This window comes from Nycticebus coucang, chromosome 10 (assembly GCF_027406575.1).
Source record: "Nycticebus coucang isolate mNycCou1 chromosome 10, mNycCou1.pri, whole genome shotgun sequence".
NCBI classification, from domain to species: Eukaryota; Metazoa; Chordata; class Mammalia; order Primates; family Lorisidae; genus Nycticebus; species Nycticebus coucang.
The window spans coordinates 111,179,206-111,204,508 of NC_069789.1; the positions used below are offsets into that span (position 1 = coordinate 111,179,206).

Here is a 25,303-nt window from a genome sequence, read left to right on the forward strand (position 1 = left end):
GCCCAGCCCAGGCCTGCTAAACAACAACTGCAACAAAAAGACAGCTAGGCATTGTGGCGGATGCCTGTAGTCCCAGCTACTTGGGAGGCTGAGGCAAGAGAATCACTTAAGCCCAAGAGTTGGAGGTTGCTATGAGCTGTGACACCACAGTACTCTACTCAGGGTGACATAGTGAGACTCTGTCTCAAAAAAAGAAAAAACCTGCTATGAATGTCTGACAAGGCCATGTACAGAAGGAAAGTGTTTAACTCATGTCAATTGTGCAATGAATAGTGGCCACTATTTGTCCCAACAGTGGCCCAGACAAGCATTAGAAAAACTCACCGCTCCCTGATGAAAGAGGAAGCTCAAGCTTTGGAACCAGAAGAACTTGGTTTGAGCTAAGGGCTTTGCCAATTTCTACCTATGAGATCTTGGACAAGTCATTTCACCTTTTTGGACCTATCTGCAAAATGAGGCCAATAAATCAACCTGCAGACTGGGGAAGACAGGTGAAGGGAATGATGAGTGTAGAGGGGGTCATAGTAATAATACAAAAGATAAGTTCTATCGCTCCTGAGCAGAGTCCTTTACCTTCCTAGAGGATTTACATGGGTTGAATTATAAATCACGACGATTAAGTAATTTAACAACGACCAACCTAGGGGTAGAGAACTGTACTGAGCCGCCTGTATCCAACCCCCTTCCTCTGGGCAAGCAGAGACGTGTTTGAAATAAAGTTTATTGAAGTTTCTGTCGGTATTTACATATGATACACGGTAAATAATAGAGCCAGGCCCCCCCCCAACCCACCCCTATCCCCACCCCAGTGTCCCCCAGCCTCGTTAAAAATCACTGCATAAAGACGGGTTAACTGCTGCAGACCTCCCTCCCCCTAAGATGCAAACTAAAAAGCCCCTGTCCCTCCCCTTCCCCCTCCCCCCACCCCGGGGGGCCTTTCTGGTTCCGTGTACAATACTGTGCTACCTCCCCCCTCCTCCCTAAAGAGAAGGCGGTGAGCGAGTTTCTGGTGACCTCCCTTCCCCCAAAATCTGTCCAAGGGGGGGCAGAAGGGCCCTTGACAGAGGCCAGAGTTGGGGGACTGAGATGGGAAGAGGGACATCAATGAGGAGGGCCAGAAAATGGAAGACTTAGAGGTTTTGGGGGGGTGTCGACCCCCGCTACTGCCCCTCCCTCCCCCGACGGGGCCTCGAGGGGGGAGAGGCGGGCACAGGTGTGGAGATGGCATGGGGTAACTCCCTCCACCTAGGGTCCCCATCCTTGTCGTTTGGTGTGCGGGGCTGGATGTACCTGCTTTGGACCAGCAGGCAAAGAGAAGAAAGAGTTAGAGAAGGAAGAGGAAGAAAAAGAAGCCAAGGTCAGCCGAGAAAGCAAGGAGATCTAGACAGAGCCCCCTAAAAGACAGGTAACCTTCAGGAGGTAGAAAAGAGCCCAGCCCGTGAGAAAGAATGAGGTCTCCCAGGGGAGCAGAGAAAGGGCGGGGGGAAAGCCAAGGTTAACCACAGCCGTAGACTCCAGTCCCCCACCCCACTCAGGAGCTGTGGGCCGGGGTAGCAGGTCCTCTGGCTGAACCGGAGTACCCTGCAGATCAGGAGGTGAGATTACGTAAGAAAAAAGAGAAGTCCAGGGCACAGGGGAGAAAAGCATGGCTGGCATTCCTGGTAGTTGCTGAAATCTATTCTCCAGCCCGGCGCCCCAGCTGTGCGGTGGGAGGTCGGGGTAGCTGGGCTCCAGCGATGCCACGGGATGTTGGGTGAGAGGAGCAGGAAGAAGGCGGAAGAGGTTAGTTGCCTGGGAGAAAGTGGGCCAAAGTAAAGGGGCGGGTCCTTAGGGCAAAGGGACGGGCAAACGAAGGGGAGGAGTCATGTGGAAGTGGAAAGGACCAATGAAGAGGAGAGGTCTGAAAGGGGCGGAGTCATTGAAATGAGTTTGGGCTACAGGAAAGGGGCGGGGCCTAAAGCCGGCTCCGCATCCTCCAGGTGGGAGGGAAAAGTCCAGAGGAAGGGAGTGGGTGCTGCATAGTAGGGGGACCCACGAGGAGGAGGAAGAGGAAGAAGGAGGCGGGAAGTTTCGAGGAGCGGGACCTCAGCAGGGAGAAGTGGAGATGTGCAGGTGGTCCGGGTACTTGATCGCAGGAGGGTAGTTCTGAGTCATCTGGATGGATACGTCGCTGGAGATGTCTGAAGGGCTGCGGCCACGGCGCCATGCCTCCGGCTGCAGAAACTGGCCCGAGTAGTCGGAGCAGTCGCTGAGACGCGGGCGGTAGAAGGCTGGGTGTGGACGGTACATTTCTTCCTCCGCGTAGCGCTTGGTGAACAGGTACACTGACATCACGCCGGCCCCCTGTGGCGAGGCACAGTCAGAGTCCTAGAGGCGTCCCCCCACCCCCTCTTACTCCAAAACTCAGGAGTCCCGGCCCCCAGCCCCATCCTCACTCAGGACCCTGGATCAGAGCTTTAGCCCCTTCCTCTTCCAGGGCCCCAGGAGTCCAATATCCCCCAACCCCTTCCTCTCCCAGGACCCAGGATCAGAGCTCCAGCCTTCTCCTTTTCCAAGACCTCAGAAGTCCAAGCCCTCGGGGTCCTCCCTCCCTTAAGACCTAGGAGTTCCAGTCCCCAGCCTCCTTCCCCCAAACCTCAAGCGTTGTACTCTCAGACCCCTTTTCCTCCCAGACCTAAGACATTGAGCTGTCACCTCCCTCATCTTCCAGGACTCAGGAATCAGCTCCCCTCCCCGTCCCCACCCCAGGACTTTTTCCTACTCAAAACTTTAGAGTCTGGGTCCCACCAACATCACCTCTTTGAGTAGGAAGGAGGAAGCAGCAAATGCAAACGACCACCCATAGCGATAATGAAAATACTGCTCCGAGCTGCTGGGCCTGTTCATGACCTCATCGTTGATGCTGGAGATGTAAAGAACCAAGCCCACCACCAAGGAGAGGCCTGGGGGAACAGAGGGGATACCCTTGGTCCATTAGAAGTGTACCTCTCTCCCCAGTCCTATCTCCCCTTTTTGTCTTACACTAATTTCTCTGAAGCCCCTTGTGTGCTGGCCCTTGTTGGGTGCAGGGAGCCCAGAATGATTCAATAATCTTCTCCCACCCCCCATTCTGCCACCCAGGGACTCACAATGCAATTGGAGAAGGTGAATATGAACCCTGATCAATAGTGACACATATGATGATAATGCGTTATGAAGAAGTAACACAGCCCTGTGAGAGTCCGGAAGAGGCACCAGACCCACCTAGGGCAGGGGCAAGAGAAATCAAGTGAAGATTCCTTTGTCTGAGTCTGAAAGGATGAGGCCCCAGAGAAGAATAAGGGCACACTATCCCCTTACTCCCAGCAGAGGAAACAGCATGGGCAAAGGGGGCATTGAGCCATCCCATCCATGTAGTTAGAGCATGGGTTATATCCAGAGAAAGGCTAGAGAAAGGGACAGGGACAAGGCCACAATGAGCCTCGAATGCCAGGCTGAGGAGCTTGGCACTGACACCAGGGGCACTAGGGAGCCATGGAAAGTTTGTAGCAGAGAGAGGACAGGGCCAGATCAGAGTGTTAGAAGATCTTTTTGTGGGCGGTGCCTGTGGCTCAGTGAGTAGGGCGCTGGCCCCATATGCTGAGGGTGGTGGCCCATATACCAGCTCTGGCCAAACTGCAACAAAAAATAGCCGGGCATTGTGACGGGCACCTGTAGTCCCAGCTACTCAGGAGGCTGAGGCAAGAGAACAGCCTAAGCCCAAGAGCTGGAGGTTGCTGTGAACTGTGACACCACAGCACTCTACCAAGGGCAACAAAGTGAGACTCTGTCTCTAAAAAAAAAAAAAAAGATCTTTTTGGGCTGGTTGGTGCTGGGAACAGATTGGATGGGAACACTGGAGTTGTGATACAGATAACTACAGATGTAGTTACAAACATCTGACATACATACAATTTGCACTTACAAATCGAGGCTATTACAGGTTATAGGTAAAGGTACCCATTCCAACTTACACACAAATTTAACTTAAGAACAAACCCACGGAACCTATCTCATCATAACCTGGGGACTGGCTCATATTCTAGGAGGAAGAGGACAAGGTCTGAGCAAGGGCTATATAGATAATAATTGCAGCAACAATATCAATAATAATAGCAAGTACAGTAGAACCCCTGTAAGTTGACCACCCAATGGACCATACCAAACTGGTCAACTTACAGAGGTGGTCAACATAAAGAACTAGTCCTCAGTACATGTGATGCATATCCAGTCTATGAAAATTAGGTCAATTTAAGAGGTGGTCAACTATAGAGATTTTACTGTACTTATATATGTCTTGGTCTGTGCCAGGCACTATTCTCAGTGTGGTATTTATAAACTCATTGAAACCTCACAACCACCCTTTGAAGTAGACACATTTTTATCACCATTTACAGTTGAGGAAATAGAGCCATATGGACAGTGTGGAGAGGCGAGGTCTGGTTTGAGAATTTTTAAGAGGTGATTATCATTTTCTCAAGATGAACTTTCCTTTAGATGGTAGCCATGCCAAGAGAAGCTTAGAACACTATAAAGTCCCCTGACCTAAATTAATCCAACTACTTCTAGCAGAATCTTCCCCCAGAATCCTACAAATAAACATTTGTGTGCCTATAACACACAGAACAAATCTCAATTCCTTCCATTCCCTACAACAGGGGTCCAGGGACTAAATCCAGCCCACCTCTTGTTTGTGTATGGTCTGCCAGCTAAAAATGGCTTTTACATAATTAAATAATTATTTTAAAAACCTCAAAAGAAGAATGCTATTTTGTGGCACATTAAAAGTATATATATATATATATATATATATATATATATACTTCATTTGACAGTTTCTCAAAAAGCTAAAGATAGAATTACCACATGACCCAGCAATTCCACTCCTAGGTGTGTACCCAAGGGATTAGAAACATACATTTACACACAAAAAAACTTGTACACAAATGTTTGCAGCAGCATTATTTGTTACAGCCAAAAATGGAAACAGGCTCGGCACCTGTAGCTCAGAGGCTAGGGCACCAGCCACTGATAACTACAACCAAAAATAGCTGGGTGTTGTGGCAGGCACCTGTAGTCCCAGCTACTCAGGAGGCTGAGGCAAGAGAATCGCTTGAGCCCAAGGGTTGGAGGTTACGGTGAGCTGTGACACCGGCACTCTACCAAGGGTGACATAGTGAGACTCTGTCTCAAAAAAAGAGTGGAAACAGCCCAAATGTTCATCAGCTGATGAATGGACAAGCCAAATGTGGTACGTCCATATGAAGTATTATTGAGCTAAAAAAGAGAATGAAATACAGATTTATGCTACCACAGGAATGAACCTAGAGATCATAATAAGCAGCCAGATGCAAAAGGTCACATATTGTGTGATTCCATTTATATGAAACATCAGAATAGACAAATCTATATCCATGGAGGCAGGAAGTGTATTAGTGGTTTCAAGGGAATGGGATGGAGAAGAAGATTGTGACTGGCTATTAAAGGGTGTGAGGTTTCTTTTGAGGGTGATGAAAATGTGAAATTAGCTAATGGAGATGGTTGTGCAATCTTGTGTATACTAAAAACCAGCAAGTTATATGAATATTATATAAACTCCCGAACTCAAGGGATCCTCCTGCCTTGCCTTCCCAGAGTGCTAGGATTACAGGCATGAGCCACTGTGCCCAGCCAGCAGCATTATTTGTAATTGAAAAACATTGGGAATGACCTAAATGCCCTTACATAGAGGATTGATGGAATAGACTATGACTATGAAACATCCACATAACAATGAACTGTGCCACTGTAAAATAAAAATTGAAAGATCTCTAGGAACACATACGGCATCCAATGATGGCTCCAGATCATATCACTACGTAAAAACCAAAAAGTCCAATAATATGCAAAAGAGTATGCAATATGCTACCTTTTAAGCAAGAAAAAAGGGTACATAAAAGTACATCTGCTTATATGTGCAAAAAGAGAGAGAGGAGAGAGAAAGAAATAGAAATGGGAAAAAATAAACGCAAAAAGTTGATTACCTATAGTGGGTATGAGAGAACAAAAAAAAGATAGAGAGGGAGTGGTACTTCTCTGAGTACATATTTTCATGTGATTTTGGCCTTTGGAATGATGCTAGTATTTTATATATTCAAAAGATATAATTAATGAAGATGGGGGAAATTTAAATTAAATATAAACAGAAATAAATGAATCTAACTTTATATCAAATGAACAATATAGCCACAGTGTATTATAATCCAAGTAACATTTGTTTTCTATTTATTTTTTTAATTTTTTTTTTTTTGCAGTTTTTGGCCAGGGCTGGGTTTGAACCCGCCACCTCCGGCATATGGGGCCAGCGCCCTACTCCTTTGAGCTACAGGTGCTGCCCATTTATTTTTCTTTTGAGACAGGGTTTTGCTCTGTTGTCCTGAGGAGAGTACAGTGGCATCATCATAGCTCACTGCAGCCTCCAACTCCTGGGCTCTAGTGATCCTCTTGCCTCAGCCTCCCTAGTTGCTGGAGTATAGGTGCTGGCCACAACACATGGCTAATTTTTTCTATTTTTGGTAGAGACAGGATCTTGCTCTTGTTCAGGCTGGCCTCAACTCTTGACCTCAAGGGATCCTCTCACCTAGGCCTCCCAGAGTGCTAAAATTATTACACTGGCCCCATCTAACTTTTGAATGCAATACTTTGATTAAATATTTTAGTCTAAAGACAGGATGATCTGGAAAGAAATTTTGAACCTTATTTAGTAGGATTAAAAAAAAATTGTTTTGTTTTGCTTTTTTTGTTTGTTTTTTTTGAGACAGAGTTTCAGGCTAGAGTGGTGTGGCATCAGCTTAGTCCACAGCAACTTCCAACTCCTGGGCTCAAGTGATCTCCTGCCTCAGCCTCCTGAGTAGCTAGGACAATAGGCAACTACTACCATGCCCAACTAATTTTTCTAATTTTAGTAGAGACAGGGTCTCATTTTTGTTCATGATGGTCTTGAACTCCTGAGCTTCAGTGATTCATCCTCCTTGGCCTCCCAGAGTGCTAGGATTATAGGCATGAGCCACTGTGCTCAACTTAAAACTATTTTTTTTTTTTTTTTGGTTTTTGGCTGGGGCTAGGTTTGAACCCGCCACCTCCAGCATATGGGACCGGCGCCCTACTCCTTGAGCCACAGGCGCCGCCGCAACCTAAAACTATTTTTTTTTTTTTTGGTAGAGACAGAGTCTCACTTTACTGCCCTCGGTAGAGTGCCGTGGCCTCACACAGCTCACAGCAACCTCCAACTCCTGGGCTTAAGCGATTCTCTTGCCTCAGCCTCCCAAGTAGCTGGGACTACAGGCGCCCGCCACAACGCCCAGCTATTTTTTGGTTGCAGTTTGGCCGGGGCCGGGTTTGAACCCGCCACCCTCGGTATATGGGGCCGGCGCCTTACTGACTGAGCCACAGGCGCCGCCCCCAAAACTATTTTTAAGAGATGAGGTCTTGCTATGTTGCCCAGACTGGGCTCAACTGATCCTCCCATCTCAGATTCCCAATTAATGGAGACAACAGGCACATCCCATTGCACCTGGCTATCTTATTAAGTAGGTATTTCTCCACAATTGATAAAATTTAATTATGGACTGTATATTACCTATAGTATTATCTAAATGTTATCTTGTGTGCACTGTTGAGTAAATATGTAAATACTTTGATGCTTGGGGGAGCTAGAGTTTCTTATTCTAAAAGAAGAAATACAAACACACAACAGGGTAAGGCAAGAAAAAGTCTGTGGTGTTTAGGTATCATTATACACTCCTGTTATTTAAATATGTTTAATAAAGTTGCTCACCTTTGTGTCCTGAAACATCCTAGAAGCAGCAAAACTCTAGGGCATTGAGCACACAAGGTACCCCAGACCTTGGTTTCTAACATCACCCCCTACTAAAAGGAGCTGGGGCTGCTGGGAACAATAGCAGATTTGGAGCAGAGTCAGTAAGATGCACTTGTTGAGCTCCAAAGCCAGGAAGTCCTCAAAAAATGATGAGTGCATGTCAAAAAGGCAACAGGATCAAGCTTAAAGTTTCCTGAGAGTCGAACTGATGATAATTTGAGCATCAAAATCCACAATAGAAGTAATGGCATATAACACATTGAATTTTTTTCTAAATACATGAGTTTATACGGAAGTATTTTTAAAAATAGACAAGTAAGAGAAAAAGGAAAGTTATTTTCAGTCACATACCAATTTATACGTGTAGGTGGAACAATACCAATAGCAAACAACAACAACAAAACCATTTTGCAACTCTAGAGGTAATATTAGATTCAGGCAAGAAGCACCAGGGGAAGGCTGGGAGCGGGGGCTCATGCCTATAATCCTAGCACTCTAGGAGGCTGAGGCGGGTGTGCAGCCTGAGCTCGTGAGTTCAAGACCCGCCTGAGTAAGAGTGAGACCAGTCTTTAAAAATAGCTGGGTGTTATGGCAGGTACCTGTAGGCCTAGCTACTTAGGAGGCTGAAGCAACATGATCACTTGAGCCCAAGAGTTTGAGGTTGCTGTGAGCTGTGACGTCATCGCACTCTACTGAGGGTGACAAAGTGAGACTCTGTCTCAAAAAAGAAAAAAAAAGCAGCAATCACCAAGGGATGTCAAATCCGACTGGATGAAAGAATCTCCCCATAGAATATCTATTAATTACAAGGAGAATAAAGCCTCCTTTATCACAAAAGAACCTGGGAGATACATGCACCACCTGAACCACGCGGTAGAAGCTGATATCAACAATAACAGGGCAGAGCCACTACACGTGGCTGCTGGTGAGAGAGGCTGAGTAAGCCACCGCTTCACTTATGTAGTGTTCCTGCTGAGACCGCGTAACCTGAATCCACTCCTGAGGATGCCCTGGGACACTCTACATCACCACTGGCTGTACTCTTCAAAAACGTCAACATGAAAGACAGAAAGAAGAAAAAAACAGAGCAGAGGAACTATATATAAACATAAAAGGGGACTACGGAGACACAATTGAGAAACGCAAAGCGTGATCTTAGATTGGAACTGGGGAAATGGGGAAAAAAATGGAATGGGGAAAAAAATGACAGTAAAAGATAGCGTTGAGGGCATTGGCGGAATATTGAGTAAGGACTGTGCATTAGCTATGGTATCACATAAATGTTAAACTTCCTGACTGTAATAATGGTGCTGTGGGCTGTGGTTACATAAGAGAATGCTCTTGTTCTTAAGAGGTACGTGCTGAAGTATTTAGGGGTGAAGTGTTTGAAGCTTATATTCAAGCAGTCCCATATATGTGTGTGTATGCTTTATGGGCATGCATATATAATATATGTATATTTGTGTGTACACACATGTATGTATTATGTATATACACGGTGTCCATAAAGTTTGTGTACGATTAAAATTGCATAATATTTAAAATTGCACATGAACTTTATGGCCACCCAGTATAACATTTGTGTACACACACATAGAGAGGGAGGGAGAGAAAGGCAAATGTGGCAAAATGTTAAAAAAAAAAAAAAAAGGGCAGCACCTGTGGCTCAATGGGTAGGGTGCCAGCCCCACATACCGAGGATGGAGGGTTCGAGCCCTGCCTCAGTCAAACTACAACAAAAAAAATAGCTGGGCATGTAGCAGGCGCCTGTAGTCACAGCTACTTGGGAGGCTGAGGTAAGAGAATCGCCTAAGCCCAGGAGTTGGAGGTTGCTACGAGCTGTGATGCCACGGCACTCTACCGAGGGCGATAAAGTGAGACTCTGTCTCTAAAAAAAAAAAAAAAGCTAGTCTATGGCCAGGTATGATGGCTCACATAATCCTAGCACTCTGGGAGACGGAGGTGGGAAGATCACTTGAGTTCAGGAGCTGGAGACAAGCCTGAGCAAAAGTGAGACCCCATCTCTACTAAAAATAGAAAAACTAGCCAGGCACCTGTAGTCTCAGCTACTCAGGAAGCTGAGGCAAGAGGATTGCTTAGGCCCAGGAATTTGAGGATGCTGTGAGCTGTGATGCCTCCACTGCACTCTATCCAGAGCAACAGAGTGAGACTCTGTTTCAAAAACAAACCAACTCATTAATAACAACAACAATACTGGTTCTAGTTAAGGAAATTTTAGTCTATTGTGTTATTTTTGCAACTTTTCTGTGGGTAAAAAAAAAAATCGTTTTTAGGCTCGGTGCCCGTAGCACAGCGCTTGCAGCACCAGCCTCATGCACCAAGGGTGGCAGGTTTGAACCCAGCCCAGGCTAGCTAATCAACTGCAACAAAGAAAAAATAGCCAGGCATTGTGGTGGGCACCTGTAGTCCCAGTTGCTTGGGAGGCTGAGGCAGGAGAATCGCTCAAGCCCAGGAGTTGGAGGTTGCTGTGAGCTGTGACGCCATGACACTCTACTGAGGGCAACATGGTAAAACACTGTCTCAAAAACAAACAAAAAAAACTTTTTGCAAATGAAAAGTTTGTTTAAAATAAAAATAGGTATCTCTAAATACAATTTTTTAAAGGTACCAAAGTGTTACCCTGCAAATTACTTATTCCTTGTAAAGGGAAAAACTCTTTTTGGTGGAGCGCTCTGATGGACATCACCTTTACCAAGGGTTCAAACTTTATACAGCTCCCAGTGGGACAACCTGGCATAGTTTGCTACCTGCAGTGATGTGATACAAAGCATACAGCGCAGCGCCTCCAACTTGCCAATTTGGAGGTTTTTGCCAATGATGTTCAACCTGAAGGTAATCAAGCCTCTAGTCTAGACACAACTTTTAGGTTACAGAAAATACAAGGAAAAGAAACAATGAAACAGATCCAGGATGGGGGCTCCTGTACATGGACAGGAGCATGATATCCAGAATATCATAGTCTTCAGGAAGATGAAGACATGGACCAAACGGCCAGCATATGAACCCGTGATCAATGACCAGGCTGCGCATCTCCTAGTCTCATAAACACAGCAGGATGTAAACAGCACCACCTAGCTCTGAAGGGTTCTTGCCAAAAACACAAACAAAAAAAACCTGGATCCATCTAAGCTGCTTTTTAGATCTTCATTTACAAAAAACCACAAGACTGGATGAATGTAGTAAACCACAAAATGAGAATGCAATTGGAAAACTCCAGAATGTGAGAATTCTATACAACAAAAGTCTAGATTTCTCCAAAAAGTAAATGGCAAGGAGAAAATAGAAGAGGGACTATTTTAGACTAAAAGAGGCTTCAGAGATGTATCAACTAAATGCCCATGTGGAATTTGGATCTAGATTTGCAACAAACTAACTATAAAAAGGCATTTATGAAACCAATGGGGAAGAGCAAACGCTAACTAAATATGATATTAAGCAATCATTCTTATTTGTGTGGGCTTGATAATGGCATTATGGTTATATTAAATAAAAGAGAACTTGTAATGCAGTGATACACTGAAATATTTGTGAATAAAATGAGTTGATTCCTGAGACTGGCTTTAAAATAACATAGTAAATGCAGAAGGGGGCATGGCAATATAGCTAGAAAAAGATTCACCATATGTTGGTAATTGTTGAAACTGAGTGAAGGATGTGTGGATTTCATTATAGTATCTGTTCTTTCCTTTTTATAATAAGATTTTTAATTTCTTTTCCTTTCTCCTCTCTCTCAGTCTCTCTCTCTCCCCCCTCTCCCCCCTGCCCATGATAGGACCTTGCTCCATCATCCATGAGCAACATCCAGTCAGAGGGAGAGACCAGCAGGGAGTACAGCACGGATGATCACAGCTCACCGCAGCCTCAAACTCCTGGACTCAAGTGATCCTCCTGCCTCAGCCTCTCAAGTAGACTAGAAGTGCTACCACCACACCCAGCGGAGTTTTTTGTTTTTTTTTAAAGATGAGGTCTTCCTACGTTGTCCAGGCTGGTCTCAAACTTCTAGCCTCAAGCCATCCTCCCACCTTGTCGCCCCCGCCCCCACAAAGTCCTGGGATTACAGACATGAGCCACTGCAATGAGATATATTTTAAAAGGAAGTGTTGTAAAAAAATAGTGGGGGAACTTGTCTAGACTAAAAGAGACTTATTGGCCAGGCACAGTGGGTTCAAACTTTATTCAGCTAGAACTACATATCCTAGATCTCTGGAAGGCGCAGGCAGGAGGATGGCTGGAGCTCAGAAGTTTAAGACCAAGCTGAGCAAAAAATGAGACCCTATCTCTACCAAAAAGGGAAAAAAAATTAGCCTGGCATTGTGGTGTGCACCTGCAGTCCCACCTATGTGGGAGGATGAAGCAGGAGGATTGGTAGAGCCTAGGAGTTCAAGGTTACAGTGAGTTGATGATTCCAGTGCACTTTACCCAGGGTAACAGAGTGAGACTTTGTCTCTAAATACATACATACATACTAAAATAAAATAGACTGGCTTGGCACCTGTAGCTCAGTGGTTAGGGCGCCAGCCACCTGCACTGGGGCTGGTAGGTTCGAACTCAGCCTGGGCCTGCTAAACAACAACAGACAATGACAACAACAAAAATAGCCGGGTGTTGTGGCGGGCACCTATAGTCCCAGCTATTTGGGAGGCTGAGGCAAGAGCATCACTTCAGCCCAAGAATTTAAGGTTGATGGGAGCTATGATGCCACGGCAGTCTACCGAGGCTGACATAGTGAGACTGTCTCAAAATAAATAAATAAATAAAATAGACTTATTAACCAAATGCCATATATTGCCTTAGATTGAATCCTGGTTCTGGGAGGAAAGCCATAAAAGACATACTTGAAACAACTGCAACAGTTTAAAAAGGGATTAAATTATACAACAGACTTATGGTAAAATTACTAGGTCTGGTAGTGCTGCTGTACTTACATAGAAGAATGTTCTTACTCTTAAAAGATGCTTACTACCATTTTCCTTTTACAGAAAACTATTATGACACCCACAATTTATGTTCAAATAGTAAAGCCAAAAAAACATGAGTGTGGTGTGTGTGAAAGAGGGAGAAAAGGACAGAGAGAGAGAGAGAGAGAAAGAGAATAAGGCCAAACATTTGTAACATTTGAATGATTCCGGTGGATGGAATACAGTAATGACTTCTCCATCAGTCTTTTCCCTAACTTGTGTTATTTTTCTTTGTAGCACCTATCGCCACATTATAATTAGTAACATTATATTCTCAATTCATTACTTTTTATTATAGCTCTTCTACCCCTACAATATGCTAGAAGCTAGTCCACCTTGTTCACTAGTGCACTTCTAGCAGCTAGCACAATATCCAGCACATAAGAAATACTAGTTGGATGGATAAATAGATTTGCCATAGAGCTGGAACATCTAGAAGAGCTCATCTATTCTAAATGCCACCATGCCTCTATCTCTTCCAAGAATTACCCTTCTCTTGCTCTGAACTTCCATAACATTTTCAACTTCTAGTATTCCATAGTTTTGAGACTCAAGAAAAGAGAGACCATCAAGCTTTACATGGTGATATGGCTGAGACAGGCCTTGAACTATGGGCAGGTTTCTAAGAAAGGGATACCTAGGGATGTCCAGAAACCATGCTTGCTCAAGGATTCACTCACTCAAAGGCAGAGGAGTCAGCTTGATTTCTCTCCCTCTTTCCCTCTCTCCCCCTTCATCCATCAAGAATGGCCACTTGAAAATGATCAGCTCCTGTCCATGTTACTTCCTGAATCTGTCCTAAGTCCAAACCGCTTTTTGCATTTATAGATCCCTTACCACAGCACAGACCTTATCTTCTGTGCCTATCCCATTGCTCCAAAATCCTCATCTATCTTTCTAAAGCCCAAAGCAGACTCTCTCTCCCTGCTCAAAACTTCTTGGCTCTCTGCTGTCCACAGGAGAATGTTCCCATTCTCCAGCCTGACATCGCAAGCTCTCTGTGGTCTGGATCCTGCTGACTACTTCTTCCTCACCTCTCGTTCCAGCCCTAGACGTAAAGGCCATGTTTCATGTTATGGCTCTAAATAACAAATGTTCTCCATAAGCAGAGTCAGAATCATGGTGGGATGAAAAGGAAACAAACATTTTTAGTGAAAGAGATGTTCTTTCTTCCTTTTTTTTTTTGTTTTTGAGACAGAGTCTCAATCTATCACCCAGACTGGAGTGCCATGGCCTCAGCCGAGGTCACAGCAACCTCTAACTCCTGGGCTCAAGCAATCCTCCTGCCTCAGTATCCTGAATAGGTGGGACTACAGTACAGGTACCCACCACAATGCCCAGCTAATTTTTCTATTTTTAGTAGAGATGGGGTCTTACTCTGGCTCAGGCTGGTCTAGAACTCCTGCGCTCAAGGGATCCTCTTGCCTCTGCCTCTCACAGTGCTAGGATTGCAGGCTTCTTTCTTTTTTCCTTTCTTCCTTTCTCTTTTTCTCTCTTTCTTTCGAGACAAGGTCTGGCTATGCTGCTCAGGCTGGCCTTGAACCCCTGGCCTCATGCATCCTCCTACCTCAGTGTCTAGAGTCCCTGAGACCATAAGCACACAACACACTACCACAACTGGTTTGCTGTTTTCTCTTTAATAAGTCATTCTTGTCATTCCTTTTCCTTCCTGGCCATTTAACATTGGCTCTGGTTTTCCAAAAATAACCTTCTTTTCCCTTTCTCTCCTGTACTCTTGTTCTCCCTCCCCTCCTCCTTTCTATCTCTGCAACCCAGCTCTCTTACTTGCCTCCCACTCCCTCAACTACATCTGCTTTGTGATTCTTAAAGCACAGTAGGCAAGAATTACCCACAGTCCAACTGAATGGAACCCACCTGCCTTTAGACAATAGAATTTCAGGACCATGGAGAGTTGCACTCATATCTGCCTCTTTATCTTAGATGCTTTATCAGGCCTTAATATACTTTGTTCTTCACTTGAGAATTTCCCCCTCACTCTTTCAGCATTGACTTAGATGTCACCTCTTCTTGGACGCCCTCCCAGCTTACTCCCACCCCCACCCCCCCATACTATGCAGCTACCTCAGGTTAACACACCTTCCCTTTTCTCAAGATACACCAGGCTGTCAGTCATCCACTTTACAAACACTTCAGTGACTACTTTGTACAAGCAACTATTCTAGACCCCACAGATGCCAATAAAAACATGTTTGAAGAGGTTCCTATGCTTTTAGTGTTTACATTCTTGTAGAAGGAGACACAAAACAAATAAGATGACAATAGCAATAAGCACTATGAAAAAAGTATGAACTGGGGGATGTGATGAATAGTACAGTGGGGGAAAGGCAACATTAGGTATCAAGGAGGAAAACATGTGAGCCCTGTGAGAAATCAGAGGGTAGAGACTTCCAAGCAGGGAGGAATAATGAGTGTTAAAGTCCTGACATGAGGCAGAGATTAGCATTTTCAAGGAGAAGAATGAGGCCAGAGTGGCTGAAGTTATAAGCAATGCAGAGAATGTTCATGAGTTAGAGATGAGGTCAGAGACCTGAGCAGTAGCCAAATCACAAAAGACCTTGCAGGCGAGAGTGAGGAGCTTGGCCATGTTGTGATTGCAGTGGGGATTTATTGGAGGGATTTCAGCCTATCTGAAAAGCTTTCATTGACATGTCATTGGAGGCTGTTCTGTGACTAACTACATTTGGGCTTGTGTTTGGCGTTCATTTGTGTCTTCACATCCAAGGACAGGGCCTGGTGTGCAGGATGTCCCACGACTGAGTGAATTAGCAGATCACACTGAGGATCAGGGGTTAATATGCGACACACATGGGCATGGCTCTTGTGGCCTGGAAAAAGAAAATCAATGTCACTCTAGCTTCCTCTCCAAGTCTCTTGCCAGCTACATCCTGTCATCATCTGGTTCTATTGATTCTTCTCTCTCCCATGGCTGTCCAGTCGCCCTTTCCTCACATCTCCAGCCATACTACAGACCTCATCTTCTATTGCCCGCACCATTGCACCAGACTTCTTCCCAGTTTGCCCATGTCTAGTCTCTCTCCCTCCAGTCTGTCCCCAGTACAGGTTCCAAAGAGATGTTTAATGCCCAGCTGTGTTCTTATCACTCCCCTGCTCCAACCCTCACACCTCTTTCTCTAGAATCCAATGCCAATTCCACCAATGACATGACCTATGGCAGCTCCCGTCTGTCTCTGTCACTCTCTCTACCTCTGTTTCCTCATTGGAAATATGAGGTAGTTGGACCAGGTCATCACATTCCAAGATCTGAGCTATGGCTATTCTTTCCACCCTTAACCTCTCCTATTAAACAAATCTCCTTCTCTTGTGATTTGTAATGTTGGTGGGCCAGTGTACTGCCATGGAGGGGAGCCTGGGTTTGAATCTTACCTCCTCTATGAACAACTTAACCACTGACTGCTCCTATTTCCTCAGTGGTAAGATGGAGATATTAGTGGTACCTGCCTTAGAGGGAGAAGACAAATAAATAGCTTCATATATGTAAAGTACTTAGGACTGCCTGGACCACCCTGGACTCAGTAAAGCTGGGTGTTACTACCACTACTACTACTGGTACTACTACTATTACTACTAATTTATTTCAAACTATTACATATTGAGTACTTACTCTTACAGCCCAAGTACTGGTTCAGGCCCTCTTTCCATCTATGATTTGGCCCACTACCAGCCTTTGTGTGGTTTGTAAGATAAGCATGGTTTTTACTTTTTTATTTTTATTTATTTATTAAATAAAGAGTCTCACTATGTCACCCTTGGTATAGTACCATCATGTCACAGCTCACAGCAACCTCTAACTCTTGGGCATAAGAGATTCTCTTGCCTCAGCTTCCCAAGTAGCTGAAACTACAAGCATTGCCACAATGTCCCGCTATTTTTTTGTTGCAGTTGTCATTGGTGTTTAGCTGGCCCAGGCCAGGTTTCAACCCACCAGTCTGGGTGTATGTGGCCAGTGCCCTACCTACTGAGCTATGGGTGCCGCTGATTTTTACCTTTTAAAATGGCGAGAAAAAAAAATATCCAAAAGAAAAACAATATTTCATGTACATGAAAATGACATTGAATTCAAATTTCTAGGTCCAGAAATAAAACATTCCTAGAATACAGATGCTCCTACTGGTTATACCTAACAGCTCTTGAACAACAGCTAAGTTGCGTAAAGGTAGAATTGCATAGTTGTATCAGAGACCCTGTGTCTCATGAACCCTAAAATATTTACCATCTGGTCCTAAACAGAAGAAGTTTGCTGACTGCTGACCAAGATTTGTCTTCTCATCAGCTGCACAAAGGCTGGCTGTAGGTCATACACTGAGTTAGTGATAGTGGTAGGATTTGTACCCAGGTCTTTCTAGGTTCATAACATGTGCCTTCAGCCACTATCCTCCACAAGCTTGACAGCACATGACTGGATACTATGGGGGTCAAGTGCATAGGTCATAGTCTATGAAATGAGCTTAAGGCAGCAGGTTCAATTTCTTCCAAATTACTCTATTTTTTTACATCAGAGGCCTGACTTCCAGCCCTGCTGTGCCATTAATCCTCAGCCTGACCCTGGGCAGTCAGTTCCTGGTGCAGTGTTGATCTCAGCATGGGTTTTGGAATCAGAATACCCTAGCTTCTCATTCCAGTTCCACAGCCATTGACTAGCTGTGTTGTCTCTTACCGTGAGCAATGAAACTTTCCTTATCATGTTTTGGGCGGGTTGAATAAAAATCCCTATGCTACCTACTCTTGCCCCACTTTTGTCTCTAGGCCACTATTTTTCCATCTGAAAATGATGAGACCTTTCTGCTCTGACACTCTGGGATCGTGATATTCTACATGTCTTATTTTAGCTCAGTGTCTGGCTCCACATGCCGTGATTCAAGTTTGCACAGAGATTGCGCCCTTGTTTCCCTGAAAAAGGTCTCATCAGGTTAGGTTAAAGGCATGGGGAGGTTTAACCTGGAGGAAGCTGGATGAGGAGCAGGGAAGAGAATGAAGGAGGAGGGTATATTTGAAGATCCCGCTTCAATATTTGCACAGTCAACTGGAAAGAGGGAGCCAAGTGCAGGCCCCAGGGGACAGAATGGAGATGAGACATACAGTGGGGTTTGTTCATAAAATACCAACTGAATGACAAGGGCCTGATTTGAGTTTAATTAAATTATGTTGAATTAATTTGAATTGAATTGAAGAACAAAGTCAGAATCAGCTGGGGTTAGTTGAGCTGACTTGAAGGATGTAAATGTGTTTGAGCTGCATTGATTTAGGTTGAGCTGAGCTAGCTGGGTTGGGTTGGACTGAGCTGAAATGCGATGGAGAGTAACATCCAGAAAAAAACTCTGCCAGAACTCTGGACACTCAAGACCTGCAGCACCAGTTTCTGCTGCTATCTTGGGCAACTTACTACACAATTCTGGGCCTCAGTACCCCCATTTTATCAAGCAGGCACTAACAATAACTCCCAGTTGAAGAAGTTATGAGATAGGTGTGAAATCACACATGCAAAAATGCCTTGTACCTCAAAAGAGAGAGAGGGGAAAAAAAAAATCCCTGTAAACAAACATTGAACTCAAGCTAATGACATGCATAGTGATGTATTTAGGGTAAAGTGTCCTGATGTCTGAAACTTACTTTGAGACATATCTGAAAAATAGGACGGATTGATGGATGGTTATGAAATACAGACAGATGGACGTTTTCAGGGTAATGGAAGTCTAGTGATACATTAATGGTTGACTCTAAGCAGTGGGTACTTGGGTGTTCGCTACAAAATTATTTTTACTTCTCTGTTTATTTGAAAAAAATTAAATAAGATGTTACACACAGAAAATAAAGAGCCTTGTAAACTGTTAATTGATAAAATATCAGAAGCAGTTAAAAATACAGCCTCTGGAGGCGAATTGCGTGAGTTTGATTCCCAGCTCTGCCTCTCACTAGTTGTATGGCCCTGAGCAAATGACTTCATCTCTCTCTGAGTGTTTGTTTCCATATCTGCAAAATGGGGCTATTAATAGTATTTACTTCATAGGGTGGTTGTATCAGAACAGAGCCTGGTACCTAATTAGCACCCAATAAGCATTTGCTATGATTTCTTCCTCTAAACAAGGTTGTGTAATGGACACTGCTATCTCTATTTCATGGAGAAGGAAAGTGGGACTCAGAGAGGTTCTGCAATTCCTCCCAGGTCACACAGAAAGGAAGTGGCTAAGGGGAAGAGAGATCACAGATTCTTGGAACTTGAAACAGTCCCCCAGCCCATAAGTCCTTTCCTTGGGCTCACCCGATAGGATGAAAAAGATGCCAGAAACGAAGGCCAAGATGGTCCTCTGTGGGCGGATGTGGCCGATGTTGCTGATGACGAAGGCCGTGAATACGAGGAAGAGACTGACCATGGGGAAGGGGGTGGCTGTGCGCACTGTCTCTGGGGGAGGGGGACGGGGAGAAGCAGGAGGTGAGGGGGACTCTGCAGCACTACACTAACCCCATTCCCTTGACCTCTCCGCTGCCACCACCTCTGCCTCTCGGTTTGGTTCCTCCCCTTTCCCACTAACCCCTCCCCTTTCCCAGATACTTCCATTGCTGGCCCCGCCCCTTCACACATGCCCCACCTCCTTGGATTGAGCCCCTCCCCTTCCTGCTGAATCCTCCCTAGCATCCAGACCCGGCTCTTCGAGACACTCATTTCTTCCCACTTCTCCATACCTAACCACCTGCCTTCTCTTAAGCCTCCATTCTTTCCCTTTCCACCCTATCCCCTGGTCCTGCCCTTTCTCCCAAGACTTGTGATACAGTTTTGCTTCCTTGTTGCCTAGGCACCCCCACATCCCCTCACTCAGAATATTCTCCGTGTTTTCCGTCACCAAGTTGATCTCCGGTTCAAGAAAATACTCCGAGGCCACACAGCGACCCTTCTCCCGACCTGAGGAGAACATAAAAGGGCCGGGCTAGATGAGAGGCTCTCAAGCTCTAGAGAGGCTTTCAGGGGCAGGCAGGATAGTTGGGAGGGGGGCCCTTGCGGAAGGGGATTCGAAGTCTAAGCTAAGGGGGGTGAGAAAGGGGGTGGCCAGGATGCCTCCTAGCTCCTCTTGTGAGCTCTCTAGAGACCCCTGGATAGAGGAGGAGAGGGCTGGATCCTGGGCCCTAAACAAGGGCTGTGGACCAGACTCCTGGATCATTGAAGAGGACAGGGGTCTTGGTGGTCGCTGGAGGGATGAATTCTTTTTTTCTGAACTGAGACTACTGATTTTCAGGGAGAACTCCAGCGTTTCCAGGGGAGTAATTAGGGACCTGGAGTTTGTCAGAGCATGGTGCTCCTGCATCCAGGGAATAAAGAACTAGACTTTGGCACTCCTAGTATAAATTTGACCTTCCAGGAGAAAAACATGTTAAGTTTCTGGATTTCTGGAACCCAGGGAGTGTTACTATGGATAAGGATACTCTGGCCCCACCAAGACAAAAATAGTGGAATGGAGGGCAGGAAACGGCTTACCTGCAAAGAAGCAGACGCGCCAGAGGCCAGCGTGCAGGGCCATCTTCACCTCCGTGGTCTGGTTCTGTGGCAATACTGTGCCTTCCTCCATGTACAGCCAGTAGTCAGTGCTGACCGCGATGCCCACGAGGAGCAGGCCACACGCACCAAACACACTGCTCAGCAGGGTCAGGGCACGGCTGCTGCAGTGACTCATCCTCAGAGGCGGGGGGCGCCCTGCGGGGCCTGTGGGACCAGAGGCTACAGTGGAGAGCCCCAATGGACTATCCAGAGTCCCAGACCCATAGATCAACCCAGGATGCTGACCCTTGCCAGGATACTCACTCCAAAAGCAAAATCTTTCACATCTGACTTCTGTGGGCTGTCTCATGACCCAGGCCTGGGTTCTGACTAGGGACACCAACTGTTGGCCTTCAACCTCTGAACTGGGCTTCCCACACCTGCTACCTATGCTGTGGCTCCAGATCCACATCTTCAACCCTGGGATAAGATTTACAACTATAGGGTGGCACCTGTGGCTCAGAGGGTAGGGCGCCGGCCCCATATACCAAGGGTGTCAGGTTCAAACCCGGCCCCAGACAAACTGCAACAACAACAACAACAAAAAAAATAGCCAGGCATTGTGGCAGGCGCCTGTAGTCCCAGCTACTCGGGAGGCTGAGGCAAGAGAATCTCCTAAGCCCAGAAGTTGGAGGTTGCTATGAGCTGTGTGAAGCCATGGCACTCTACTGAGAGTGATAAAGTGAAACTCTGTCTCTATTAAAAAAAAAAAAAGACTTCCAACTATAACCTTCAGCTCAGACCCAGAAATTAAATCCTGACTCTAACCATATATCTAGACATAGGCCCCAAGTATCAGAAACTCTGATTTAGATTTTTGGCCCCAGAATCAGGCCCACTCAAATCTAACCTCATATCCTTCTCTGAGATGTTAACCTTAGAAATCAGACCCCACCAGAACCCCTGACACAGAGCCTGCGCCGGTGACTCAGAAACTATAAGGCTGATCAACAGCTTCATCTGTAGGGACCTGGTATCCCACAACCCTGACTCTGCCTGGATTGAAGCCCCCAACTGTGAACACCAGACTCCAAGAAGAATCCATAACTTCAACTCTATGCCAGGACCCGGACACTGGACCCAAGTTAAGAAACTCTAACCTTGCTACCCAATCTAAACTCCATGCTCTCACTTGGCACCCTGATACCTTCCCTTTGGACCCCATTTCTGAACTGCACCCAGAAATCCCCAAAGTGTGTCACTGACCAGGGATCACGAACCCATACCCTTGCCTCAGACCCTTAACAGGCCTATCTAAGCCTTCTTTAGCAAAGCCCCACCCCCACCCCCTAGTTCAGACTCTAGAACTTACAACTTGACTCTTGCAACCCGATTCTAATACCAAGAACTTGGCCCATGATTTCTAACTCTGATCTCGTGACTTGACCTCAATTTGGCACCCCAATCTGAGATCACAGCCCATGTCCAAGTTCCAGAACCCTAATTTCATCCTCCCTAGACAGGCCCCTGAACCCAGAATGCTGGGACTCTTTCACAGGCTGCTAAAACCCTGAACATTGGGACCCAAAGACCTGGACCCAGGATCTTGACTAGAGACACCAGAATATTAAAATCATGAGCTGGGATTCACACTTACCCAGAATCCTAACGAGAGCACTGCAGTCAAAGAAGGAGCTCTCATCCTTCCAACTAATAATCAGTGCTCTGAACTACAACTCCACTCAGAAATTCCAGGGCACCATCGCATGACCCTTAACTTCCTACCAGAGATTCTGGACAAGGACTTTCAATCAAAGACCCTCTCCAACATTCAACATTGAACCTAGATCCCCCTACACTGGACCCTCCAGGCAAGAGAACCCCAGTTCATAGCTGTGGTCTCCCAAGTTCTAACTGGCAACCCAGAGATTCCAACTAGGGAATGCCTCAGTCCAAGAACCCTTATCCACAACCTCACATCCCCTCCTCAAGAACTGGGGAAGCAGGTGTACAAGCCCATGATTTGGGGCACTCAACTTGGGAACCTCAGCACATTTCAAAAAGAGATCTCTACATCCCCAAAGACTAGTGGGGATGGTATTTTAACTATGAAATATGGGACCCCTAAAACACTCCCCAATAATGTAACCAAGACAGGAGAACTCCACCTTTCTTAATCAGAATTCTTGTACCCTTAAAACTCTGCCCCACCCCATGGAGGACCATAGAGTCTGAGATACCCCCAACCCCATGCCTCCGATTCTGTACTCCCAGCATCCAGAGCACACCCCCTCCCCCACTTTTTTTTTCTGGAGGACTCAGGGTTAAGGAGTCCGACAACGATCTGACGAGGTTTTCCTCCCATCCCCCTCCAGGTGGCTCCGGGCTTGACCGCCAGCAGCCAGCCCCTCTCTCAAGCCTCTCAGCTCAATCCAGCCGCCCAGACTGCTTTAGTCCCAGATAGCTGACCTCAGCTTCCCCCATTTGCCCCTCCAACTCCCGGCTGGGACCTTGCCCATTCTCACTGTTCTCACTTCCCCTTTTAACCCCCCCTCTCCTCTCTTGCTCCAATTTCTCCTCACTAAAAGGGCCCGCCCAGATCTCCTTCTCCAGCCTTTCCTCCTCTGGGACCCTCCCCCCAGGCCTGGAGCCGCCTTCTAGTCCTTCTTTATCCTCCCCTGGATTCAGGCACCCGGGTCCCCGAGGTCCCATTCTTCAAGTCCTCAGCCCAAACTCCATTTCCCTTCAGTCTCTTGAGAGGCTGTAACTCCCCTTTTCTGGAGACCCCTTCCTAGACTCACCCCTGCTCGTAAGCCGCCAGGATCCTCCGCCTTCCTCAAGACCACTGCCTGCACCCTCCTCAGGGCCAACTGTCTCAGAGGCTCACACATTAATAGTATAGTTTCCCCACTCTTGGGACCCTCGGACTTCGTCCTCCGGGATTGGCCAGGCCCAAATGTCCCTCCATTCATTATAGCCTCCCGAATTCGGGTATCCTGACCCGCCAGGCTCTCACCCTTGGAGCCATTAGGGCTCCTTTTCGCCCCAACCCTGCTGGTGGACAGCTCCGGAGTCTCCCCCCTTTTGCTTCTAGGACCCTCCTCTCGAGCTCACCTCGCTCAGGGCTGGGCGGACGCTCCGGGCCGCGGGCCCCGCAGCCACATGACCGGCCTCGCGGCTTCCCCCGGCCGCTACCGCCGCCACCGGGGTCGCCGGTGCCCGCGCCCCCCGCCCCCGCCCCGGAGCCCGGCGTCCCGGCCCCTCCCGACCTCCCACCCCCCACCCCCCGCGCCCGCGGCCTCACTCGGCGGTGGGAGCCGGGAGCAGAGACCTGCGGCCGCTCATTGGCTGCTGCGGAGGAGGGGAGGGGCGGGGAGGGAGGGCGAAAGATGCAGGGAGGGAGGGAGATGGGCCTTGAGGATGGGGGAGGCAGAGAGAGAGCGAGAGAATAGAAACAGAGGCAGAGAGCCCGAGAGGGGCAAAGGCAAGAGGAGAGACTGGGCAGATAGTCACAGAGGGACCCTGAAGCTGAGAAATTCAGAGACTCCGCGGGTCTGCAGACTGCAAAAGACAGAGAGACAAAGAGAGAGAAAAGGAGAGACAGAGACGGAGTTTAGGACCCCCCACCACCACCACCCACACCACCTCCAACCACCACCTAGGCTCAGAGATTCTGAGGCCTTGAAGTGGAGAGGGTAGAGACCTCAAAAGAGATAGAGACGCTCGGAGGCCTTGGGCTGAGAGATGCTGAGATCCAGAGACCTTGAGCTTGAAGAAGAGACAGAGGCAGAGAGAAAGAGAGAGACCCTGAGAAGGAGAGACAGCGGGGACAATCCTGGGGGGGGGTCCCCTGATGAGAACTGGGGCTCTATCCAGGCCTTGGGTGGAGCCTGGGGTCTGGGCGGCTGGAGAAGCGGGAGGGGCGTCCCGGGCTGGGGTCCCCAGAGCAGCAGGCGGGCGCAGAGCTGAGCCGGTCCTGCAGCCGCCGCGGAGCCGGGAGCCGGGCCAGCCCCCCCCCCCCCCGCCGTGATGTCAGCGGGGCCACTCTTAAAGGGGCAGGCCGCCCGCCGAGGGTCGGAGTGGGGTCTGGGGCCCGGGCCTGCGGACACGGGATGGGGGTACCGTGGCAGCGATGGGGGAGACGGGGGTGGCCACAGCATCCAGCTGTGCCAGGTCTGGCAACCCACGAGCCTGCGGAGAAGACGAAACTCCGGGGCCGCGAGAGAGCCTGCGAAGCTTTTGGGGTTCAGTCCCCTCCAAACGCACAGGCAGGGGTCCACTCGGCGAGCCGGCCGCTACCTGAGGACTACGTTTCCCATCAGCCTTGGCGGCGAGGGTCGCACTTGGGGGAAGGGTCTGCGGCGATGTCTACTGGGAAATGTAGTCTATTTGGACTGTCCCTTTCACTCCCCCGACTCTCAAGTGGGTCAGGGGAAGGAGGTTCGGGAGGTGCGTCTCCCTGCCTTTTCCCTCGCCGCTGACTCTTGTGCTTAGGGGTTCTGGTTGATTGGGTTTCTCTGTCTTGGGGTCTTTTTCTCTGATCAAGACTCTGGTCTCTCAGTAGGAGGCCCGCCTTTCATCTCTCCTCTGGGGTTTTTCCTAGAGGAAGAGACTCCAGGGCCGCGATGGAGCCTGTGATATGTGCCTAAAGTGTCTAGGGCATAAGCTGCCAGGATCCTCCTAGGGCATAAGATGTGCCTGGGGTCTCTGACACTCTGTTACCTTTGGGTACATCTTCCCACATGCATCTGCCCACTTTGGTCCTCTCTCTGGCTGTGTGTGTGTGACGCTCTTTTCTTCTCTCTCTTGCTGTGGGTAGTGTCTGTCTCACTTTATGGATCTCTGCGCTTTCCCTCCATCCCTGCACCCGCAACCTCTCTCTGTGTTTGTTTCCACGTACAGTTCCACCTCCACACTCCCCTCATTCTCCAAGCTTACAAA

The 25,303-nt window shown here is 47.4% G+C and overlaps 1 protein-coding gene across 2 annotated transcripts; it reads right to left on the reverse strand.

Moving 5' to 3' along the window:
• Positions 1–1,136: 1,136 nt before the first annotated feature.
• CACNG7 (calcium voltage-gated channel auxiliary subunit gamma 7) lies at positions 1,137–23,652 on the reverse strand. 2 transcript variants are annotated; one of them, XM_053605945.1, is made up of 6 exons: positions 23,477–23,652; positions 20,363–20,587; positions 19,706–19,792; positions 19,154–19,294; positions 2,797–2,942; positions 1,137–2,343 (listed from the first exon to the last, which is right to left on the reverse strand). In XM_053605945.1, the coding sequence occupies exons 2-6, from the start codon at positions 20,556–20,558 to the stop codon at positions 2,086–2,088; spliced, it is 828 nt and encodes a 275-aa protein (XP_053461920.1). In that variant the 5' UTR covers positions 20,559–20,587; positions 23,477–23,652; the 3' UTR covers positions 1,137–2,085. The 2 variants fall into 2 exon arrangements, with proteins under 2 accessions (XP_053461920.1, XP_053461919.1); XM_053605944.1 differs by lacking the exon at positions 23,477–23,652 and adding an exon at positions 20,687–21,579 and having other exon boundaries at positions 20,363–20,602.
• Between the last annotated feature and the right edge of the window lie 1,651 nt (positions 23,653–25,303).

Coding starts and splice junctions, on each gene's coding strand:
- CACNG7 (XM_053605944.1), bottom strand. CDS start 20,906: ATGGGGCCGGCGCCCTACCCTCTGAGCCACAGGTGCCACCCTATAGTT. Junction 19,793..20,362: donor GCGCGTCTGCTTCTTTGCAG/GTAAGCCGTTTC, acceptor TGTTCTCCTCAG/GTCGGGAGAAGGGTCGCTGT. Junction 2,344..2,796: donor CCTCCTTCCTACTCAAAGAG/GTGATGTTGGTG, acceptor GCCTCGCCACAG/GGGGCCGGCGTGATGTCAGT.